Below are 23,815 nucleotides of genomic sequence, written 5' to 3'. Positions count from 1 at the left end.
TTCATAGAGGATGCTGGGCGCCCGCCCAGTGCTTCGTGATCCTGCAGTGGTTACTTAGTTCAGTACTGCTTAGTTCTTGGTTAAGTACTGTTTTGTTACTTGTTAAGTAATATTGTTCAGCCGTTGCTGATGTTTCAAGCTAGTTAGCTTGGTTTGCCTTGTGTGTGAGCTTGTGTGAATCTCGCCACTATCTGTGTAAATCTCTCGAAGATGTCCATCTCCTCGGGCACAGTTTCTAGACTGAGTCTGGTAGGAGGGGCACAGTGGGAGGAGCCGACCCACACTCTCAAATTCTTAAAGTGCCAATGGCTCCTAGTGGACCCGTCTATACCCCATGGTACTAATGTGGACCCCAGCATCCTCTACGGACTACGAGAAAAGGATTTACCAGTAGGTAATTAAAATCCTATTTTATTGATTATTGCTCTAATACATGCAATATGAATAGCCAAGAACTCTTGACAAACAATGGTAATAGCCATGGATTCCTGACAAAGGTCGAAGAGCAACGTTAACAGCCAATGATTTCCGACAATGGTATTGAAGTAAATAATACTGTAGGAACAATAACAGGGTTAAATGACATAATCTTAGCTGTTTTTATCACTTAAATCAATTAATCAATTTTCAAAACCAAAATACAGGGGGTAAAGCGCACAACTCTGCTAAATATGTGGAGAAGATGCGATTTTGACAACTTTAGTTTCTAAAAGTAGAATTTTCAAATTAATGAAGAATACATGAATAGCTTGGAAGATATTTTTTTTTTCTAAAGATACAAAATAAACATAAAAATTGTATTTTTAATTTCTAAACTTTGAAGTTATATAATGTATCTTCCTGACAATAGCAGTTTTCTTCATTTGTATATAAATCTGCAGCCTCTCAGCTTCCTGCTGAGAGGGTGTTATTTAAGGGATTGCAAATGTAAATTAGTTTTTTCAGTGCTTTTTGTTATCCAAGATTATTGATAACTACATGCTTTTGAATACATTTTGATCTAATTAATTCATGAAAATTCTCAATGTATTTCTCACAGTATCCCTGAAAAAAATAAACATTCTTCCTTCCTGTGTCCTCGAAACCACTTTGTGTGTTCCTGACACCTTTCTCTTATAGTGTGACTCTGTTTCTCCTGGAACTGCACTGGCACCTTCTACCTTATCAGTCATTAATTGAACATTCCCTTTCTCTTAGCGTGACTGACATTTTATAGCTAGATATTATTTTTCATATTTAAAAATATTTTTTCTGAAGTATCATGTTTCAGTGGAGTATATAAATAGGATTTTTAAGTTAATACTACATGATAAATAATGAAATGACCAGTTTCTAAAGTTACACGTAACATTTGTTTTTATATGGCCGGTCACAGCTTGATTAGCAATAGTAGTGCATATAAATAAACTGACTGCTGCGGTTCCTCTAATTCTGCCTCCTGGGTTTCTTTAGTCAGGTGGTGGTTTGTATACCTCAGGAAAGTGCCCAGCATGGCATTGCCTTGAATTGCCATAGGGCCATGTTCAGAGATGCACTCAATCGCAATGGTTTGCGTACATCTCCGATGATAGGGCACAGTGACAAACGCAGGATTTCTAGATGGGGAGTTCCAACTGCTTAATGTAAGAGTGCATGTGGCCAGTCCATGAAGAGGGCATAATTAACATGACGCAGCTACTGTATACCATGCATCATACAAAGTACAATGTACTGTATGTCATAATTCCGGCCTATATAGGGCCAGCGATCACAGTAAGCCAATAGATGTGGCAGTAGGGACATCCTGCCTGAGCTGAATGCTTTATATCAGTCGTGGGCAGGGGTTAAAGTGAGCCGTAACGGGGCGAAACTGCGTTCTGTCAGCTCCACTTGGAGACGGAACGCAGTTCTGCCTCCTCCGGCTCACCTCACCCGATGTGTGCCGGCGTCGCAGGGAGATGCCGGGCGCCCGCTGTTACCAGCGGCGCCCAGCTCTCCCCGCACAGTGGAAGCCTGGTGGCAGGAGATCACTACTGAGCTCCTGCTTCCGGCTCCCGGCTCTAGTGTGAGCTATGAGAGAGACGTCATGATGTCTCTCTCATAGTGCAGGGAGCCGGACGCCAGGAGGATCACAGCAGTTGTACGTGGGAGCGGGGCTTGGTAAGTATGGTGTTTTTTTTTTTTTTTTAAAGGCACGTCTACTGGTGGCAAGCTACAAGGGGTAAACTACTGGGGGCAAACTACAGGGGTTAAGCTACTGGGGGCATTACTATTTGGGGACTAAAGTACAGGGGGGCTAAACTACAAGGGGCATTACTACAGGGGGGGCAAACTACAGAGGGCATTACTACTTGGGGCAAGCTACATGGGGCTAACTACTGGGGGCTAACTACTGGGGGCAAGCTACTGGGGGCAAACTACAGGGGTGCATTACTACTGGGGGGCATAACTATAAGGGCGCATTACTACTGGGGGCATAACTACAGGGGCACATTACTACTGGGGGCATAACTACAGGGGCATTCTACAGGGGCATTACTACAGCGGGGCTAAATTACAAGGGTACATTACTACTGGGGGCATTACTACTTGGGGCAAGCTACAGAGGGCTAACTACTGGGTGCAAACTACTGGGGGCAAACTACAGGGGTGCATTACTACTGGGGGCATAACTACAGGGGCGCATTACTACAGGGGGGAATAACTACAGGGGCTAAGCTACTGGGGGCATTCCTACTTGGGGCAAACTACATGGGGCTAAACTACTGGGGGCATTACTACTGGGGGGGCTAAACTACTGGGGGCATAACTGCAGGGGCTAAACTACAGGGGGCATTACCACTGGGGGCATTACCACTGGGAGGCTAAACTAAAGTGGTGGTAAACTACTGGGGTCATAACTGCAGGGGCATTACTACTGGGGCTAAACTACTGGGGGCATAACTACTGGGGCTAAATTACAGGGAGCTAAATGACTGGGGGCATTACTACAGGCAACATTACTACTGGGGGCAATACTACACGGGCATTACTAATAGGGGTATTGTAAAGGGGGCACTTCGTAAGGGCATCACTCCTGGGGACATAAGGGGCACTACTACTGGGGGCATTGCATAAGGGGCACCACTACTATGGGCTCTATATAAGGGGCACTACCAGTACAATGGACAATGCATAAGGAGCACTACTACTGTGGTCATTGTAAAATTGCCGCTACTGCTGTGGGCATTGTGTATTACGGGGTGTTACTATTGTGGGCATTATGTGTATTAGGGGTGCTACTACTGTGAGCATGATTACTATTGTGTGACTACGCCCCTTTTGTTTTGAGACCATGCCCAATACTTTTATTGCATGGGCGCCGGGGGGATGGGGGGGGGGGTGAGTTCCACCACCTCTCTAGGACCACTTTAAGCACTGGCCGTGGGCACTGATCCAGAGCATTGGACCAAGTCTGGGGGAGTGGCAGAATAACCTAGAAACTGCCCTGGACATACAGTGCATCCGGAAAGTATTCACAACGCTTCACTTTTTCCACATTTTGTTATATTACAGCCTTATTCCATAATGGAACTCCCTGCCGGAAAAGGTAATAATGGCAGACTCTGTAAATGCATTTGAAAACGGATTGGACCAATTTCTAACTGGAAAAAGTATCCAGGGCTATAGCATTTAACATATTAACATTAAATATGGGGAGTGGTAAGAATCAGAGTTGTCAATTGGTACTATACCATTACTTCAGCAGGTGCATTATAATATGAACAGCATAAATTAATTTATTCCATTTTGAAATAAGGCTGTAACATAACAAAATGTGGAAAAAGTGAAGCGCTGTGAATACTTTCTGGATGCACTGTATACTGTATCTACACATTACAGTATTAATAATTAAGCCTATAGATATTCTTTAGCAGAACACCCCTAAGGGCTAAAACACACTACCCGGTTTTTGCCGGCCGGGAAAAAGCCGGACGGCTTTTTCCCGTGCCGGCATTGTAGTTAACAGTGTGAGGGCTAGGGTCCCTTCACACTGCACGGCCCCGGCCCGGCTGCCGTGTTGCAGCCGGGTCTCACCACCGGGCCGTCTTTGCAGCCAGTGAACCGTGTGTGTGAAGGGGAGCTTTCACACACAACGGTTTTTTCTCAAGCCGTGTCTGATGCTGCGCATGCGCACAGCATTACACACGGCTGAAAGCCGTCCTGTGTGCGAGACTCTGCCGGTTTCTCCCGGATGGCAAAAAGCCGGACAAAGTTTGTCCGGCTTTTTGCCATCCGGGAGAAACCGGCCAGTGTGTTACAGCCCTAACTCTGCATGATTTACAGATCTCCTAGTTGGTGCACATGTGCATTAATTACTGGCAGACACATTTGAAAAGATCCACCAGTGTTGCTAATTATGTATTTGCAATACTGAGAAGATGTTTAAAACATGCAGCTCTAGGAAAATTGTATTACAGGTTGAGTATCCCTTATCCAAAATGCTTGGGACCAGAGGTATTTTGGATATCGGATTTTTCCGTATTTTGGAATAATTGCATACCATAATGAGATATCATGGCGATGGGACCTAAATCTAATCACAGAATGCATTTATGTTACATATACACCTTATACACACAGCCTGAAGGTAATTTTACCCAATATTTTTTATAACTTTGTGCATTAAACAAAGTGTGTCTACATTCATACAATTCATTTATGTTTCATATACACCTTTTACACACAGCCTGAAGGTCATTTAATACAATATTTTTAATAACTTAGTGTATTAAACAAAGTTTGTGTACATTGAGTCCTCAAAAAACAAAGGTTTCACTATCTCACTCTCACCCAAAAAAGTCCGTATTTCGGAATATTCCGTATTTCGGAATATTTGGATATGGGATACTCAACCTGTATATACAATTGCTATAGCGGTCATGGGGGGTAATTCAGACCTGATCTCAGCAGCACATTTGTTAGCAGTTGGGCAAAACCATGAGGGTCATTCCGAGTTGATCGCTCGCTGACGATTTTCGCAGCGCAGCGATCAGGTAAAAAAGCGGCAAAACTGTGCATGCGTATGCACTGCAATGCGCCGGCGCATCGTACAGGTACATAGAGGATCGGTGCTGGGCAATGGATTAAGCGAACATTCCATTTGCACAGCAGATCGCAAGGAGATTGACAGGAAGAAGGCATTTGTGGGTGTCAACTGACTGTTTTCTGGGAGTTCTGGAAAAACGCAGGCGTGTCCAAGCGTTTGGAGGGCGGGTGTCTGACGCCAATTCCGGACACGAACAGGCTAACGTGATCACAAGGGCTGAGTAAGTTCAGACCTACTCTGAAACTGCACAAAATGTTTTTGCAGAGCTCGGCTGCACATGCAAAGCGAAAATACACTACTCCATGGGGTAATTCTGAGTTGATCGCAGCAGCAAGTTTATTAGCAATTGGGCAAAACCATGTGCACTGCAGGGGGGGGGGGGGGCAGATATAACATTTGCAGAGAGTTAGATGTGGGTGGGTTATTTTGTTTCTGTGCAGGGTAAATACTGGCTACTTTATTTTTACACTGCAATTTAGATTTCAGTTTGAATACACCCCACCCAAATCTAACTCTCTCTGCACATGTTATATATACCCCCCCCGCAGTGAACATGGTTTTGCCCAACTGCTAACAAATTTGCTGCTGCGATCAACTCAGAATTAGGCCCCATGGGCGGCGACTATGTGTTTGCATGGCTGCTAAAAGTAGCTAGCGAGCGATCAACTCAGAATAAGGGCCCATGTGCACTGCAGGTGGGGCAGATATAACATTTCCAGAGAGAGTTAGATTTGGATGAGTTATTTTGTTTCTGTGCAGAGTAAATACTGCCTGCTTTATTTTTACACTGCAATTTAGATTTCAGTTTGAACACACCCCACCCAAATCTAACTCTCTCTGCACATGCTATATCTGCCCCCCCTGCAATGCACATGGTTTGCCCAACTGCTAACAAATTTGCTGCTACGATCAGGTCTGAATTATCCCCATGGTGTGGACTAGAGAGGGGGTTTCCAGGTAAAAAGACCCCCCCCTGCGTTTGCCTATGAACGGGTCCTGAATTGTTGCAACAATGCCCTCCCGAGCCTGGACCTGATTGACAGTCTGTGGCCATTTGTTGTTATGGAACAGGTGGAGCTGGGCAGTGTGATGTTAGTGTATTAGAATGCTTAATATTTGTAGACACTCCCTTACTAACATGTGTAAGCCTGAATCTTCAGTGATGGTCCCTAAGACCAGGGGGATGCTGGGAAGTGGGTGGTCCAGTGTGCAGTGTGCCTGGAGTTGGTGAGGGAATAAAGCAGCACAGCAGTGAACTCACATGTCTCTGTGTCCTGATGACTGGATTTACAAACGTATGAACAAAACATGGTGTCAGAAGAAGTTTAACTTGGACTGCTAGTGCTCTCAGAGTGTGAAAGAATCTTGCAGAAGTCTGTGGCTGTGATACCCAGTGTCTGCAAAACCTGCCATGTGCTCCTATCTTCAAACAGTGAGTAACCATGGATAAACTAGCTCCTCCAACCGGCATGCTGATGTCTGGTAACTTGTCTGAAAACTGGAAAAGATTTAAGCAAATGTTTAATATATATCTTACTGCATGTGGAGCTGATTCAGAGGCTGACAAAACAAAGGCATCCATTTTCCTCCATGTGATAGGAGAGGATGTGCTGGACATTTATAATAGTTTTCAGTTTGCTGAGGGGCAGAATATGGTGCTATCTTCTATAATGCAAAAGTTTGAAGTTTACTTTGTGCCAAGGAAAAATGTGACATATGAAAGATATAAGTGTTTCACATGTGATCAGAAGTCTGTAGATGGATTTGATCAGTATGTGACAGAGCTGCAATCACTCAGTAAAACCTTTGAGTTTGGTGTATTAAAGGATTCACTGATTAGAGTTCGTATTGTCTGTGGAATACCTGATAATGGACTCAGAGAGAGATTGCTGAGAGAGCAAGACCTAACACTAGAAAAGGCAGTGACTATGTGTAGATCTGCAGAAATAACTAGATTTCAAGCCAAAAAGTTACACAAGGAAGCTGATGTGCATGTAGTGCAGAAAACCGAGCCATGCAAACCTCCATTCTCAAGAATGAAGCAGTCTAAGCCACAGTCTAATAAGGAAATGTGTAGTAGATGTGGAAATGCTCACAATCCTAAAATGTGCCCTGCTTATGGTAAAACCTGCATGAAATGTGGTAGACTTAAACACTTTGCCAAATGCTGTAAAATGAAAAGTAAAACAACCAAAGTGCATGCTGTTAAACAAACAGATGAATTCTTTGTGGATTGCATTGAACTTTGCAGTGCAGATAAGAAAGAATGGATTGTCCCTTTAACTGTGAACGAGATTGTCATTCCCTTTAAGCTTGATACTGGTGCGCAGGTGAATTTATTATAATTTCAAGACTATAAGACTTTTAGAGTAAAACCTAAAATTCACCCAGCCAAAGTGAAAGTTACAGGGTACACTGGGGAGGAAATTCCTGTGAAAGGTACATGCTTAGTGACACCGAAATCTAAGGGACAACAGTTTAAAACATCTCTACTGATTGTGGATAAAAATGTGCAACCGATTCTTGGATTAAGTTCCTGTGAGAAACTAAGCTTGCTAAAGAAAGTTTTTATGGTGACATCACAAGTAGAAGATGACTGCAAATCGATGTTTACAGAATACAGAGACTTGTTTGAAGGTCTAGGTTGTTTGCCTGGAGAGCATAAAATAAATATAGACACACAAGTTTCTTCAGTGATACACCCCTGTAGAAAAGTGCTGTTTGCGCTGAGAGAAAAACTGAAACAAGAGTTAAATCGCATGGAAGCCTTGGGTGTGATACAGAAAGTTGATGAGCCTACTGAATGGGTAAGCTCCTTTGTAATTGTTGAAAAGAAAAATGGACAACTCAGAATATGTCTAGACCCCAGAGATTTAAACAAAGCTATTAAATGAGAACATTTCAAACTACCAACCAGAGATGAAATCATGTTGCAATTTGCGGGAGCAAAATGGTTCAGTAAATTGGACGCATCTTCAGGATTCTGGCAAATGAAGCTAGATGAGGCCAGCTCAAAGCTTTGTACATTTAATACACCAGAAGGTCGATACAGATTTCTTCGACTACCATATGGAATATTGTCTGCTCCAGAAGTATATCACAAAAAGATACACATGATTTTTGAACATATTCCAGGTGTTGAAACAATGATGGATGACATTATTGTCTGGGGATCTACAAAGTAAGAACATGATTCTAGATTGAGACAAGTAATGGAACTTGTCAAGAAAGTGAATCTAAAGCTAAACAGGGACAAATGTGAATTTGGCGTTAATACACTTACCTTTATGGGCGACGTGGTCTCGGATCAAGGTGTAAAACCAGACCCAAGGAAAATATCAGCCATAGTGAACATGGAACGTCCTAACAACAAAGACGACGTCAGAAGATTCCTAGGAATGATTGCTTACTTAGGAAAGTTTATTTCTCAACTCTCTGAACGAACAGCCTCTCTTAGATGGTTGTTGGACAAAGATAAAGAGTGGATGTGGTCTCATGAAAAAAGCTCAAGAAGGTAAAGAAGATTTCTACAAAAGTCTTTTAATCTACCGCAGTACACCTTTACAGAATGGACTTTCTCCTGCACAAATGCTGATGGGAAGGAGGATTAGAGCAAATCTCCCAATACATGATGAACTGCTTAATACACATAACTCAGCGTTGGTCAGACTGAGTAAGGAACATCAACAGGCGCAACAGAAACTGTTCCATGACAGATGAACAAAACGCTTATCTGATCTAAAATCGGGTGACCAAGTCCATCTCAGAGATCACGAGAAAGGTATTTGGGTGCAGAAAGGTATTGTGCAAGCACAAGTAGCACCAAGATCTTATACTATACGTACAGAGCATGGAACAGAAGTAAGAAGAAATCAGGTGGATTTAAGATCTCAACCTAACCATAATGAAGACAACATGACTGAAGAATACCCTTCATCTGACATGTATGATGATCCTGATAATGGTGAACAAACCACGATTCTAGAAAGGTCCAACATGGTCGATGAAACACAGACTGTGTATGAAAGACCCAAAAGGGAAATACGCAGACCTGAGAGACTCATTGAAACGTGTTACATGATGTTCTTAATATGACGTTGTTCATTGTTGCATTGAAGCGTACAGGGCTTATCTTTAAAGAAAAGAGGATGTGATGTTAGTGTATTAGAATGCTTAATATTTGTAGACACTCCCTTACCAACATGTGTAAGCCTGAATCTTCAGTGATGGTCCCTAGGACCAGGGGGATGCTGGGAAGTGGGTGGTCCAGTGTGCAGTGTGCCTGGAGTTGGTGAGGGAATAAAGCAGCACAGCAGTGAACTCACATGTCTCTGTGTCCTGATGACTGGATTTACAAACGTATGAACAAAACAGGCAGTATCTCTGTTTTCTGGAGTGCTGAGGCCAGGGTCTGCATCTTCTGATGCAGACTTCCTGGCATTGGCTACAGAGTTGCAAGAGTTACAATGGCACCTACAATTTGGTAGATTTGTTTGTCGATTTCTGATGGATTTTCAAACCAACTGTTCATTAATCTCTCATTTTAAGTGTTCCTATGAGAAAACATTGATGGTTTTCCAATGTTCAATTTTGATCGGGAGAAGATAAATATTTAGGGTATTTAAAGCTTTTAATAATACATGATTACACAGAAAACAATAATAATAATAATAATAAAAAACAACCATTTATAAAATAAATAATTATATATGGACGAAGAAGTCATCATAGGGTGTATTGATACATCGACCCGTATGGAGATAATAAAATAGATGCAGTTGATATATAAGGTGATGCTGCTGAACAACTTACACAATATTTCTTCACTGAGACAATCTGTTACTCTGATAATGACACAATTATAGTCTTTGAGTATGACAAGGTGGTAATGGATAATAGTAATAGTAATATACCCAGTCATAATATGTATGGTCTTCAGTGCTCTCAGAATGGCCTGGGAGGGAGAGATCCCAATTCCAATGTGTATTTATATATAAGGCAGTGATATACAGTAGTTTTAGTGGGCAGATGCAGACTGGGAAGACTGATCCACATTTATAGCATATTGATGCAGAATAAACTAAATATAACTAAATAACCCTGTAACTAAATAACACTTTCTAGAAGAATAAGTGTCAGCAGAGGCAGATTGGGATGGAAAACCAGACCGGGAAATTTATGGAAGAATCCTAATTGGGGTGGGGGTCTTTGTGGGGTCGGGTCTGTTGAGGGGGCAGGATTCATCCTCATAGGGTCTGATTCTGATTGGATGCAGTTGCACCTGTGACTTTAGGTTAATACTGTACAATGCCCTTCTCTGGTGTACATCAATGCATTCAAATATGCAAGGACTGAGGCATCCACAATTAGTGTCGACAGATGCTGCAATCATGCTTTGTGCAGCTCTAGATGCCACCATCGTTCACACCATTGAAACTTTCACCAGTCCTATGCTAGGTGCATCTCATCCATCTGAGTAGGGCCTCCAATGTGAGCAAATCAGCATCTCTATATGCAACCATTTTCAGCAACACACCCACACTAAGTTACATCTGGGTCTGATTAGCTAACCCCCTGTACCCATACAGGAATGCCCAGCTTATTTCTAATACATTTCTTGGTGCATGTGTCTGCCTCTGTACTGCAACTCTGTATGAACACCACTGCAGTGCATGCATGTGCGGTGCAACTCAGATGAAAGCGCATATTAAAAACATTGAACAAGAAAAAAAATAAGATTTAACTTACTGGTAAATCTATTTCTCGTAGTCTGTAGTGGATGCTGGGGACTCCGTAAGGACCATGGGGAATAGACGGGCTCCGCAGGAGACATGGGCACTTTAAGAAATAATTTAGATTGTGGTGTGCTTTGGCTCCTCCCTCTATGTCCCTCCTCCAGACCTCAGTTAGAGAAACTGTGCCCGGAAGAGCTGACAGTACAAGGAAAGGATTTTGGTAATCCAGGGCAAGATTCATACCAGCCACACCAATCACACCGTATAACTTGAGATAAACATGCCCAGTCAACAGTATGAACAACAACAGAGCAACAGGTCAACCCTGATGCAACCATAACATAACCCTTATTTAAGCAATAACTATATACAAGCATTGCAGAAGAAGTCCGCACTTGGGACGGGCGCCCAGCATCCACTACGGACTATGAGAAATAGATTTACCGGTAAGTAAAATCTTATTTTCTCTAACGTCCTAGTGGATGCTGGGTACTCCATAAGGACCATGGGGATTATACCAAAGCTCCCAAACGGGCGGGAGAGTGCGGATGACTCTGCAGCACCGATTGAGCAAACACAAGGTCCTCCTCGGCCAGGGTATCAAACTTGTAGAACTTTGCAAAAGTGTTTGAACCTGACCAAGTAGCCGCTCGGCAAAGTTGTAATGCCGAGACCCCTCGGGCAGCCGCCCAAGAAGAGCCCACCTTCCTAGTGGAATGGGCCTTAACTGATTTTGGCCGCGGCAATCCAGCCGCCGAATGAGCCTGCTGAATCGTGTTACAGATCCAGCGAGCAATAGTCTGCTTTGAAGCAGGAGCACCAAGCTTGTTGGAAGCATACAGGATAAACAAAAACTCTGTTTTCCTGACCCTAGCCGTGCTTGCTACATAAACCTTCAAAGCCCTGACTACATCAAGCAACTCAGAATCCTCCAAGTCCGTAGTAGCCACAGGCACCACAATAGGTTGGTTTATATGAAAGGATGAAACCACTTTCGACAGAAATTGTGGACGGGTCCGCAATTCTGCTCTATCCGCATGGAAAACCAGATAGGGGCTTTTATGTGACAAAGCCGCCAACTCTGACACACGCCTAGCCGAAGCCAAGGCTAATAGCATGACCACCTTCCACGTGAGATATTTCAACTCCACCGTTTTGAGTGGTTCAAACCAGTGGGATTTCAGGAAACTCAACACCACGTTAAGATCCCAAGGTGCCACTGGAGGCACAAAAGGGGGCTGAATATGCAGCACTCCCTTTACAAACGTCTGAACTTCAGGTAGAGAAGTCAACTCCTTTTGAAAGAAAATGGATAGGGCCGAAATCTGGACCTTAATGGACCCAAATTTTAGGCCCAAATTCACTCCTGACTGTAGGAAGTGAAGGAAACGGCCCAGCTGGAATTCCTCCGTAGGGGCATTCCTGGCCTCACACCAAGCAACATATTTTCACCATATACGGTGATAATGTTGAGCTGTCACGTCCTTCCTAGCCTTTATCAGCGTAGGAATGACCTCCTCTGGAATGCCTTTCTCCGCTAGGATCCAGCGTTCAACCGCCATGCCATCAAACGCAGCCGCGGTAAGTCTTGGAACAGACAGGGCCCCTGTTGCAACAAGTCCTGTCTTAGAGGAAGAGGTCACGGGTCCTCTGTGAGCATTTCTTGCAGATCTGGATACCAAGTCCTTCGTGGCCAATCTGGAACAATGAGTATCGTTCTCACTCCTCTTTTTCTTATTATTCTCAGCACCTTGGGTATGAGAGGAAGAGGAGGAAATACATAGACCGACTGGAACACCCACGGTGTCACCAGGGCGACTACAGCTATCGCCTGAGGGTATCTTGACCTGGCGCAATACCTCTGTAGTTTTTTGTTGAGGCGGGATGCCATCGTGTCCACCTGTGGCAGAACCCACCGACTTGCAGTCTGTGCGAGACTTCCTGATGAAGTCCCCACTCTCCCGGGTGGAGGTCGTGTCTGCTGAGGAAGTCTGCTTCCCAGTTGTCCACTCCCGGGATGAACACTGCTGACAGTGCGCTTACGTGATTTTCTGCCCAGCGAAGAATTCTGGTGGCTTCCGCCATCGCTACGCTGCTCCTTGTGCCGCCTTGTCGGTTTACATGAGCCACTGCGGTGATGGTGTCCGACTGAATCAGAACCAGTTGGTCTCAAAGCAGGGTCTCCGCTTGACGTAGGGCGTTGTATACGGCCCTTAGTTCCAGGATGTTGATGTGAAGGCAAGTCTCCTGACTTGACCGCAGACCTTGGAAATTTCTTCCCTGTGTGACTGCTCCCCACCCTCGGAGGCTTGCATCCGTGGTCACCAGGACCCAGTCCTGAATGCCGAATCTGCGGCCCTCGAGAAGGTGAGCACTCTGCAGCCACAACAGGAGAGACACCCTGGCCCTGGGGGATAGGGTGATTAACCGATGCATCTGAAGATGTGATCCGGACCACTTGTCCAGTAAGTCCCATTGAAAGGTCCTCGCATGGAACCTGCCGAAGGGAATGGCCTCGTATGATGCCACCATCCTTCCCAGGACTCGAGTGCAGTGATGCACTGACACCTGTTTTGGTTTTAATAGGTTCCTGACCAGTGTCATGAGCTCCTGAGCTCTCTCTATCGGGAGATAAACCCTTTTCTGGTCTGTGTCTAGAATCACGCCTAGGAAGGGCAGAAGTGCCGTAGGAACCAACTGCGACTTTGGAATATTTAGAATCCACCCGTGTTGCCGTTACACTTCCAGAGAAAGTGCTACGCTGATCCGCAACTGCTCTCTTGATCCCGCTTTTATGAGGAGATCGTCCAAGTATGGGATAATAGCGACCCTTGCTTCCGCAGGAGTACCATCATTTCCGCCATTACCTTGGTAAATATTCTCAGTGCTGTGGAGAGACCAAACGGCAACGTCTGAAATTGGTAATGACAATCCTGTACCACAAATCTGAGGTACGCCTGATGAGGTGGATAAATGGGGACATGAAGGTATGCATCCTTTATGTCCAGAGACACCATAAAATCCCCCCCTTCCAGGCTTGCGACGACCGCTCTCAGCGATTCCATCTTGAACTTGAACCTTTTCAGGTATATGTTCAGGGATTTTAAATTCAATATGGGTCGGACCGAACCGTCCGGTTTCGGGACTACAGCATGGTCGAATAATAACCCCCTCCTTGTTGAAGGAGGGGAACCTTGACCACCACCTGTTGAAGATACAATTTGTGAATTGCAGTTAACACTATTTCCCTCTCGTGGGGGGAAGCCGACAGGGCCGTCGGTGAGGGGGCATCTCCTCAAAGTCCAGCTTGTATCCCTGAGACACAATATCTATTGCCCAGGGATCCAACAGGGAGTGAACCCACTTGTGGCTGAAATTTCGAAGACGTGCCCCCACCGGGCCTAGCTCCGCCTGTGGAGCCCCAGCGACATGCGGTGGATTTTGTAGAGGCCGGGGAGGACTTCTGTTCCTGGGAACTAGCTGTGTTGTGCAGCTTCATTCCTCTGCCCCTGCCTTTGGCAAGAAAGGACGCACCTCGGACTTTCTTGTTTCTTTGTGATCGAAAGGACTGCATTTGATAATGTCGTGCTTTCCTAGGCTGTGCTGGAATATAAGGCAAAAGATCAGAATTACCAGCTATAGCTGTGGAGACCAGGTCCGAGATCCCTTCTCCACACAATCCTCAGCCTTGTAAGGTAAACCTTCCATATGCCTCTTAAGTCGGCATCACCTGTCCATTGCAAGTTCCACAGGACACGTCAAGCAGAAATCGACATAGCGTTGACTCTAGAACCCAGTAGACTAATGTCTCTTTGGGCATGTTTTATATATATATATATATATATATATATATATATCTAAGACAGCATCTTTTATATATATATGTATATATATATATATATATATATATATATATACATATATATATATACATACTAGGGTCTCAATCTCTGCTGATAAGGTATCTGTCCACGCTGCTACAGCGCTATAAACCCATGCCGACACAATCGCCGGTCTGAGTAGTGTACCAGAATGTGTGTAAATGGACTTCAAAGTACTTTTACTGCACGCTATCTGCAGTATCCCTGAAGATAGCTGTTAAGTCAGCGCTACCTTTTGGGCAAACGTGACACCCTAGGGGAAGATTCCCATCGTATCCTGGCCCTAATAGGGAAAGGATACTCCCTGAGAATTCTTTGTGGGAAACTGCAGTCTCTTGTCTGGAGATTCCTGCTCTTTTTCTTCATGAGAGGAGGGAAATTTACCTCAGCTTTCTTCCCCTTAAACATGTGTACCCTTGTGTCAGGGCCAGATGAGTCATCAGTGATATGCAAAACATTTTTTATTACAATAATCATATATTGAATACTTTCCTGCCATTTTGGCTGTAACTTTGCATTATCGTAGTCGACACTGGAGTCAGACTCCGTGTCGATATCAGTGTCTATTATTTTGGATAGTGAGCATTGAGAGACTCTGAAGGTCTCTGCGACATGGGGACAGACATGGGTAGATTCCCTGTCTGTTCTCTAATCTTTTGTGCAATAAATTTACCTTAGCACTTAATTTCACATATCCAAACAGGTGTCGGCGTTGTCGACGGAGACACCACTCACACTCACATTTGCTCCATCTCCTCCTTAGGGGAGCCTTTTACCTCAGACATGTCGACACACACGTACCGACATACCACACACTCAGGGAATGCTCATCTGAAGACAATTCCCCCACAAGGCCCTTTGGAGAGACAGAGAGAGAGTATGCCAGCACACACCCCAGCGCTATAAACCCAGGAATAACACAGTAACTTAATGTTAACCCAGTAGCTGCTGTTTATATAGATTTTTGCGCCTAATTATGTGCCCCCCCTCTCTTTTTACCCTCTTCTACCGTGTATCTGCAGGGGAGAGCCTGGGGAGCTTCCTCTCAGCGGAGTTGTGGAGAAAAAATGGCGCAGGTGAGTGCTGAGGAAGAAGCCCCGCCCCCTCGATGGCGGGCTTCTGTCCCGCTTAAATATACATTTTCTTGACGAGGGCTCATACATATATACAGTGCCCAACTGTATATATGTGTACTTTTGCCAAACGAGGTCCATATGCTGCCCAGGGCGCCCCCCCCTGCGCCCTTCACCCTTACAGTGACCGGAGTATGTGAGGTGTGTGGGAGCAATGGCGCACAGCTGCAGTGCTGTGCGTTACCTCAGTGAAGAACGGAGTCTTCTGCCGCCGATTTCGAAGTCTTCTTGCTTCTCATACTCACCCGGCTTCTGTCTTCCGGCTCTGCGAGGGGGGCGGCGGCGCGGCTCTGGGATCGGACGACGAGGGTGAGATCCTGTGTACGATCCCTCTGGAGCTAATGGTGTCCAGTAGCCTAAGAAGCAGGACCTAGCTTCAGAGAGTAGGGCTGTTTCTCTCCCCTCTGTCCCACGATGCAGGGAGTCTGTTGCCAGCAGAGCTCCCTGAAAATAAAAAACCTAACAAAATACTTTCTCACAGCAAGCTCAGGAGAGCTCACTGAACAGCACCCAGCTCGTCCGGGCACAGTCTCAAACTGAGGTCTGGAGGAGGGACATAGAGGGAGGAGCCAGAGCACACCAGAATCTAAATTATTTCTTAAAGTGCCCATGTCTCCTGCGGAGCCCATCTATTCCCCATGGTCCTTACGGAGTCCCCAGCATCCACTAGGATGTTAGAGAAAATAAAACACATTAGCCCCCACAGGAGAAGACACACATTGGACCCCAAAGAAAACAATAAAACAAATTGGCCCCCACAGGGTAAACAAAATAAAATTTATAAAATAGCTTTTGGTATTGCAATTTGCTTCAAACTTCAACTGCTATTTGAAAGGCCCAGTGACACTGAGAGGCAGGCCCGCCATCAAGGGTGGACGGTGGAGACTCCAGTCCCGGGCCCTAGCTGAAAGGGGGCCCGGGTGGCCGCAATGAGGATCATCTTGGCTGTAACATCTATATATTAATTTATTTATTAACATTTATGTAGCGCTAGCATATTTCACTGCACTTTCTTTCAAAGTTGAGCAGGGGCTGGATTGGGAACTAAAAGTAGCCCTGGAAAAATTTGTTGAAGTAGCCTTGCATGGGCAGAACTAGAGGTATACTGTGTAACCATGGCTGCCACATCACCACTCACATGACAACAAACAAAACAGGCCCCACATGCACATTGGCCACCGTAAATCGAACCTGTGGGCACATTGGCCAGTCCGCACCTGAATGTCAGCAATCCAGAACTGCCTCAGATTAGTTGTAGGATGTGAGCAATCTGACCGCTAGCACATGGACTGTCTACATACAGAATCTTTAGTCATATTTGGTAACAGGAAGGTAAGATAAATCATGGAGATGTCAAGATAATTGCAGGCAATATGTTATGACAGGTTTCGTGTTCTAACGTTTGCTCACATACAGAAATTTTCCCTACTTAACTAGACTACAAGTAAAACTTGCTTAGAGATGTATTGTAGCCAAATTAATGGTTATGACAAGTGGTTTTACAAGTAGCTTACTAAATCTAATCTTTCCTGTTCGCTTAATAAGACAAGCACAGTAGATGTAATTATTATAAAGGCATGCAATTACTTAGTGATGATGTTAGTCCTAGTGGGCGTGATGCCTAACTCGGGCTGGTGTATAATATAATGCTACAAAAATAGGAGGTGTTTTTAGTACTAATGACCTGTTTTCCCAAAGACGTGACTAGATTATATCCATCTAGCATCAGCTGTGACACAGAGCTGGTATTCTGTAGCAAAATGAGGGCTTATACCATACTTATTCTAGTCACTTTCTTGTTCCTTTGGATGGAAATTTACTGTGTGCCCAGCAAAACTGGAAAAAGTAAGTACTGTCTGTAACACAACATGCAAGTGTTTCATATTATAAATTTAGATATTGATGCCTCTGTCTTTATTGGATTTTATTTTGTATCCTCCTTTAGATACTACTTGGGCAATCTACTAAGATGGTTCCTCTGGTTATCTATATATACTGTATGCATGTAGAGCCATTATAAAATGTTGTCGCTAGAATAAATGCATATTCTATTTGATAATGTTTAAGTATTTGGAAGAATAATGCTCCACTTTACATTATATGCTTTGTGCAAAGTATTGTAGAATTGCATGTTACATATCTGATTTTCATGACAGAGATATATGAAGCAGCTAAATACAAGCTATGAAACCATAAAGAGATGCAATAATGACGGAACTGTTAGAGACTTCCTACTAGTATTTACATTTTTGCAACTTGAGCAATACTAGACAATGTAGATATAAATAAGTGTGTCATCCGCTACAAACCTCAGACCTGTTATTGTGTTTATTGTTAAAGAAACAAAATTATATAATTTACGTTTTAAATACCATAGTACTGGAATAGTTATCTCATTTCTGTTTAGGTTGTTCAATGAGGCGGCGCCCTGCTGGGGTTGGAGGGTATTTGATGTACAGTAGTTGAGTATGTGTTCTACAAATATATTATCTTGATGAAATACATTGCACAGTGACACCTTGTAATTTACCTCACCTTAAGAGAGCATTGAAAGTGTGTTCTGAAAGCTTCCCTGTGGTATAGTGTAGTATGTACATAATGAGCAGTGCCACGGAACTCATTTATATTGTGAATTATGAATGCTGCAGGTGACTGTGAAGCACCTTAGCATCACAATAGATTCTGCAGATTTACTAACCAGACAGTAATTATACAACCATATATATATAGAGAGTCGTGAAAGGCGAATGTGCAATTATCACCTAGACGACAAGTCATACGTGACACTCCTACTACATATAAATAAGGTATACTTGAAATGAGTACTTTTATATTAACCACCACATTTAGGGTTGGACTGGCCCACAGGTGCACAGTAGAAACCCCCCAGTGGGCCCCACCTCCCCCTCTTGGGATCAGGTTCCAGGCTGTGTACTGAAATTATACATATGTTGCCTTATACTGCACAGGACTATGGTTTATTCTCTACAGTACATTGCTGTTATTATTCTTGTACATTATCATATATGCACAAGCAGTATTTGTACTATATATATTTATCAAGGGACCCAGACCATGCACTCTCTAAAGGTAAGCCAAGCCATATCCCAAAACATGGGCCCCTACCACTGCATTCCCCCGAAGAGCCCTTCATGCCCCAATCTGACACTGACCACATCTGGTTTCATAATAAAAAAAATAAAAAATAGATTATGTGAAATAACGCTAGTAATCTCTTCCTATATGTATACACTGCAAGTAATCTGTATACAGATGAATGGTTGCATCAGTGGTGTATCTCTATGGGTACTGGATACAGGACCCTGGGTCAAGGAAGGCCAGCAAACCCTGAACCCATTGCATTTGCTTACCCATGGCTTTCGGTGCTGTTATTTAGTTATTGCTGAAGTTATTGACACAATTATGGCATACAGCAGAGGTTCCCAAACTGTGTGCCGTGGCTCCCTGGGGTGCCTCGGGACACTTGCAGGGGTGCCCTGCGTTGGTGGTCCAGGACCAATTCAAATTATTCATGGTCAATATAATAGGCTAAACCAGTGCTGGTGGCTGCCAGTCATAAAATATGTGGCCAAACAGAAGCAAATTTTCTCCCTCACCACACAACTGACCCTAAGGATGACATATAAACGCGATCTACTTAAAGTAATATTTCTTTTTAATTTTTTCAATAAGAAATTTTTGGCCTAGGGGTGCCGTGAAAAAAAATCTGATATTCTAGGGCGCTGTGATTCAAAAAAGTTTGGAAACCACTGGCATACAGTGTTATCTTAAACAACACATAAATCAGGTGCTAGACAGGGCCAAATTAACAATGGGGCAGATGAGACTACAGCTATAGGCCTCAGCATAAAAATAGGCCCATAATCATGGCATCATGATGATGGCCGGCTAAGCAGATGGCCACATGGGTGGTCATAAGTCTTTAGTATTAAAATTGTATTTCTATTTTCCTCACAAAAAGATGCAATGTTTCTACAATTACGCATTTAGGCAGAAATTATGAGTGGTAATGTAGGGGCGTACATGCCCACATGACTTTGTCTACATCCACACAGCATGGGTCACACCTTCTTGCATCTCACAATTGGCCCTTGATCAATATAAGTAGAGGTTGCGTTTCCCATATCCAAAAATCCGATATCCAAAATATTCCAAAATCCAAAATGTTTTGAATGCCGACTGAGCAAGTGACATCTTTGCTTTCTGATGGTTCAAAGTACAGTAAACAAACTTTGCTAGATGCACAAAATTATTAAAAATATTTAGTGTTTAGACTTGGGTCCTATCCCAAAGATATCTCATTATAATATGCAAATATTCCAAAATATGGAAAATCCCAAATACTTCTTGTCCCAATCATTTCAGATATGGGAGACTCAATCTGTAGTGAAAAAAATTGCAGCTGCTACAGTGGGGTCACTCTAAACCACAAAAGAAGCAAGGAAGGAGCTTTGTCAGTGAGTCTCACATTTTTTTAATTAATATAACAAACAATTGACCAATAAAATAAAAAAAGATGAAACCATAATATAACTAAAAAATTCCACAATGTGGTTATCCATTTAGCAGTCTCAAAACATAGTTAGGCTCTGATATTTAATACAGATTTGCGATGTCTGTAAAGTGCATGACATTAAAATTTTCCCATATGTGCTGTTTGGAAACTTTAAAAAAAATAAAATAAATGCAGGTGCACCCTTTAAGTGCTAACTGATAGTCAAAATAATGTTGATAAACTCTTGCAGTTAACATGAAGTATAAGTTCATAGCACAAATTTGGCCACAAATGTGGGCCCATCCACCACGTCCAGGTGAACTTCATAAGATGCGTCTCTAACATTCCTAATACTAACACATTATATACATTTATCATGTTTTTACCTTTAAATAGAACCCATTCTAATATGTAGTCAGCAATGTAGAAACCTATAAGAATGGTCTCTATTTAAAGGTAGACCTGGATGGCCAAATTTGTGCTAAGAACTTCACTTATACGCCATGATACTTATAGTCAAAATTATTTTGGCTATAAGTAGTCTTAGTGCTATGAGTGTGCACTTTAATTTCTCTTTTTCCTGTATGGTACTAGAAGCCTCAGCAAGGTAATACCTCTTATTATGTTTAAAAATAGGGTGAGCAGTCCAAGTCTCCCCTTTTTCCCTTTTTGGAAACTTACAAAAATGAAAATGTGTGTACAATTCCATTCACTTATACGTATTATTTATTGAGGGATATCAGTGGTAAAGAGTGTCTAGCAGGTTTTAAGTATGACTGAATTTAATGTCTGAGTGCATGAGCCTTAGGCCACTATTATAATTTGTGGGGGGCAAGTAACTTGTGGGTGTTTTGGGCACTAATATTTTTTTGTCAAAATGACACCTGTGTCTGCACAGGTCAGGCAGCTAAAGCTGTCCGGCCTTACTGCCACACTAGGAGGACAGGGGCTGTCTCTAGACACAGCAGCCAAATACAGGAGTTTGTGATGGGCAGTGCTTGAGAAGCAGGATATCTACTTTATCTGCATGAAGCTGTGAAAAGGTATGATGACACATAGCTCCCAATGGGATGGTATCGTGATCCCAGCGCTTGGGATGCCAGCAGTCAGAATACCGGCAGCAGCATCCTAAAGCGCATAATCCCAACACCGGGTAGGTAAGTAGTCTAACCCTCCCTATCTAATCCCCCCTCAACTCAGCCTGACCCTAACCCCCCTGCCCATCCCCGATGGTGCCTAACCCTAGACCTTCCTCTCCGCAGCCTAACCTTACCCCCGCCCCACCCCTCCGCCACTACCATGAAACCTAAACCTAACCTTCCTGGCATACTTACAATCTGGATGCCAGCAGTCTGGAATCTGGTGCCGGCATTGTGATCAATGTCGGGATCCCAGCGTTGTTCTTTTCACCAGTGTCGGGATTCCAGTGTCAGTATTGTGACTGCCGGCATCCCAAACACCGACATGCTGACTGGCTCCCGTCCCAATCATGTCTTATCAAGAGCCATATTCTACCACAATTGATTAGAGTATAAAGCACTATCTATACAGGGACAGAAACAATGCTATATAAAAAAAAACACACTATAGCCTGCTCAAAAGAGGTTTTTAGAATACTTACAGTCATTTTACTGGAATGTTTATTTTAGGCTCATGGTGCTACTGAGAAATAATTAGTTGTAATTAGTTGTATTCACAGATTTATTGTATGTGCACTCTATGGGGGGCTGATCAATCAACAGAAACTGGATTGTAGAACAATAAAATGAAAAATATATTTTTAGTTTTTATTAATTCATAACAATCACCATGCTATATATTGAATCACTACCACTACAGGAATGCACTCACTGTATGTGCACAGATTTATATTGTAGATGGTTATTTAAGGGTTTCTTTATTAGATGTTTTCATGAGAAAATATACAATTTTCAAGAATTCTTGCATTGTATTAATAGTTTGGCATACCTGCTATGAAACTCACACTTCACTTACAGGCAACTCTGATGTAACTTGCACAGTATCATAGAAAGAGCTAACACACAGTACTGCACCCCCACACCCCTTCTTAGGACAAATAGTCCAAATATAATTTCTGCCATGACGGGCCTCTATCATTTCATTTTTGTTTTTGCACTAAGCACTTTTCTAGACATCGATTTTAATTATTTTGTATCTTTATTTTGTATTTTTAATCTGTCTTGATTGGTATTTGTACTGTATATATAGACAATAATTGTAAGACTAGCATAAAATTCCACTTACCACTTGCACAAGTAAAATGTAATTTTTAAAAGGCAAAAGAAGGTGTTTGAATTTTTCTCTGGTAGCTTAGTGTAAGATAGTGCTGACAGTATAAAAAGAGTAAAATGAAAATAGACAGTTACAACACCATTGCTGGACACCCACCTCTTGTAGCAAAAGAATGAACTGGTGTCATGGCAGTGAAAGTCTAGAAGGGTGATTGTTCTGGGCATTGGGTAATATTTAGTGATGTGCACCTGAAATTTTTCGGGTTTTGTGTTTTGGTTTTGGGTTCGGTTCCGTGGCCGTGTTTTGGGTTCGAACGCGTTTTGGCAAAACCTCACCGAATTTTTTTTGTCGGATTCGGGTGTGTTTTGGATTCAGGTGTTTTTTTCAAAAAACCCTTAAAAACAGCTTAAATCATAGAATTTGGGGGTCATTTTGATCCCATAGTATTATTAACCTCAATAACCATAATTTCCACTAATTTTCAGTCTATTCTGAACACCTCACAATATTATTTTTAGTCCTAAAATTTGCACCGAGGTCGCTGGATGGCTAAGCTAAGCGACACAAGTGGCCGACACAAACACCTGGCCCATCTAGGAGTGGCACTGCAGTGTCAGGCAGGATGGCGCTTCAAAAAAATAGTCCCCAAACAGCACATGATGCAAAGAAAAAAAGAGGCGCAATGAGGTAGCTGTGTGACGACTAAGCTAAGCGACCCTAGTGGCCGACACAAACACCTGGCCCATCTAGGAGTGGCACTGCAGTGTCAGACAGGATGGCACTTAAAAAAATAGTCCCCAAACAGCACATGATGCAAAGAAAAAAAGAGCAGCACCAAAGTCGTTGTGTGACTAAGCTAAGCGACCCAAGTGGCCGACACAAACACCTGGCCCATCTAGGAGTAGCACTGCAGTGTCACGCAGGATGGCCCTTCCAAAAAATACTCCCCAAACAGCACATGACGCAAAGAAAAAAAGAGGTGCAATGAGGTAGCTGTGTGACGACTAAGCTAAGCGACCCTAGTGGCCGACACAAACACCTGGCCCATCTAGGAGTGGCACTGCAGTGTCACGCAGGATGGCCCTTCCAAAAAATACTCCCCAAACAGCACATGACGCAAAGAAAAAAAGAGGCGCAATGAGGTAGCTGTGTGACTACTAAGCTAAGCGACCCTAGTGGCCGACACAAACACCTGGCCCATCTAGGAGTGGCACTGCAGTGTCACGCAG

At 43.3% G+C, this 23,815-nt stretch overlaps 1 protein-coding gene across 1 annotated transcript in view; it reads left to right on the top strand.

The window, feature by feature from the left end:
- LOC135050231 (whey acidic protein-like) overlaps nt 1-23,815 on the top strand; it is a 128,446-nt gene that overhangs the window by 8,416 nt on the left and 96,215 nt on the right. Inside the window, exon 3 of the mRNA XM_063956528.1 lies at nt 3,535-3,568. Within this exon, the coding sequence (XP_063812598.1) occupies nt 3,535-3,568 (34 nt within the window). The remainder of the gene's footprint in view (nt 1-3,534; nt 3,569-23,815) is intronic.

This window comes from Pseudophryne corroboree, chromosome 1 (assembly GCF_028390025.1).
Source record: "Pseudophryne corroboree isolate aPseCor3 chromosome 1, aPseCor3.hap2, whole genome shotgun sequence".
Taxonomy (NCBI): Eukaryota; Metazoa; Chordata; class Amphibia; order Anura; family Myobatrachidae; genus Pseudophryne; species Pseudophryne corroboree.
Note: the sequence above shows the minus strand (reverse complement) of the source record. Positions and strands in the feature narration are given on the sequence as shown.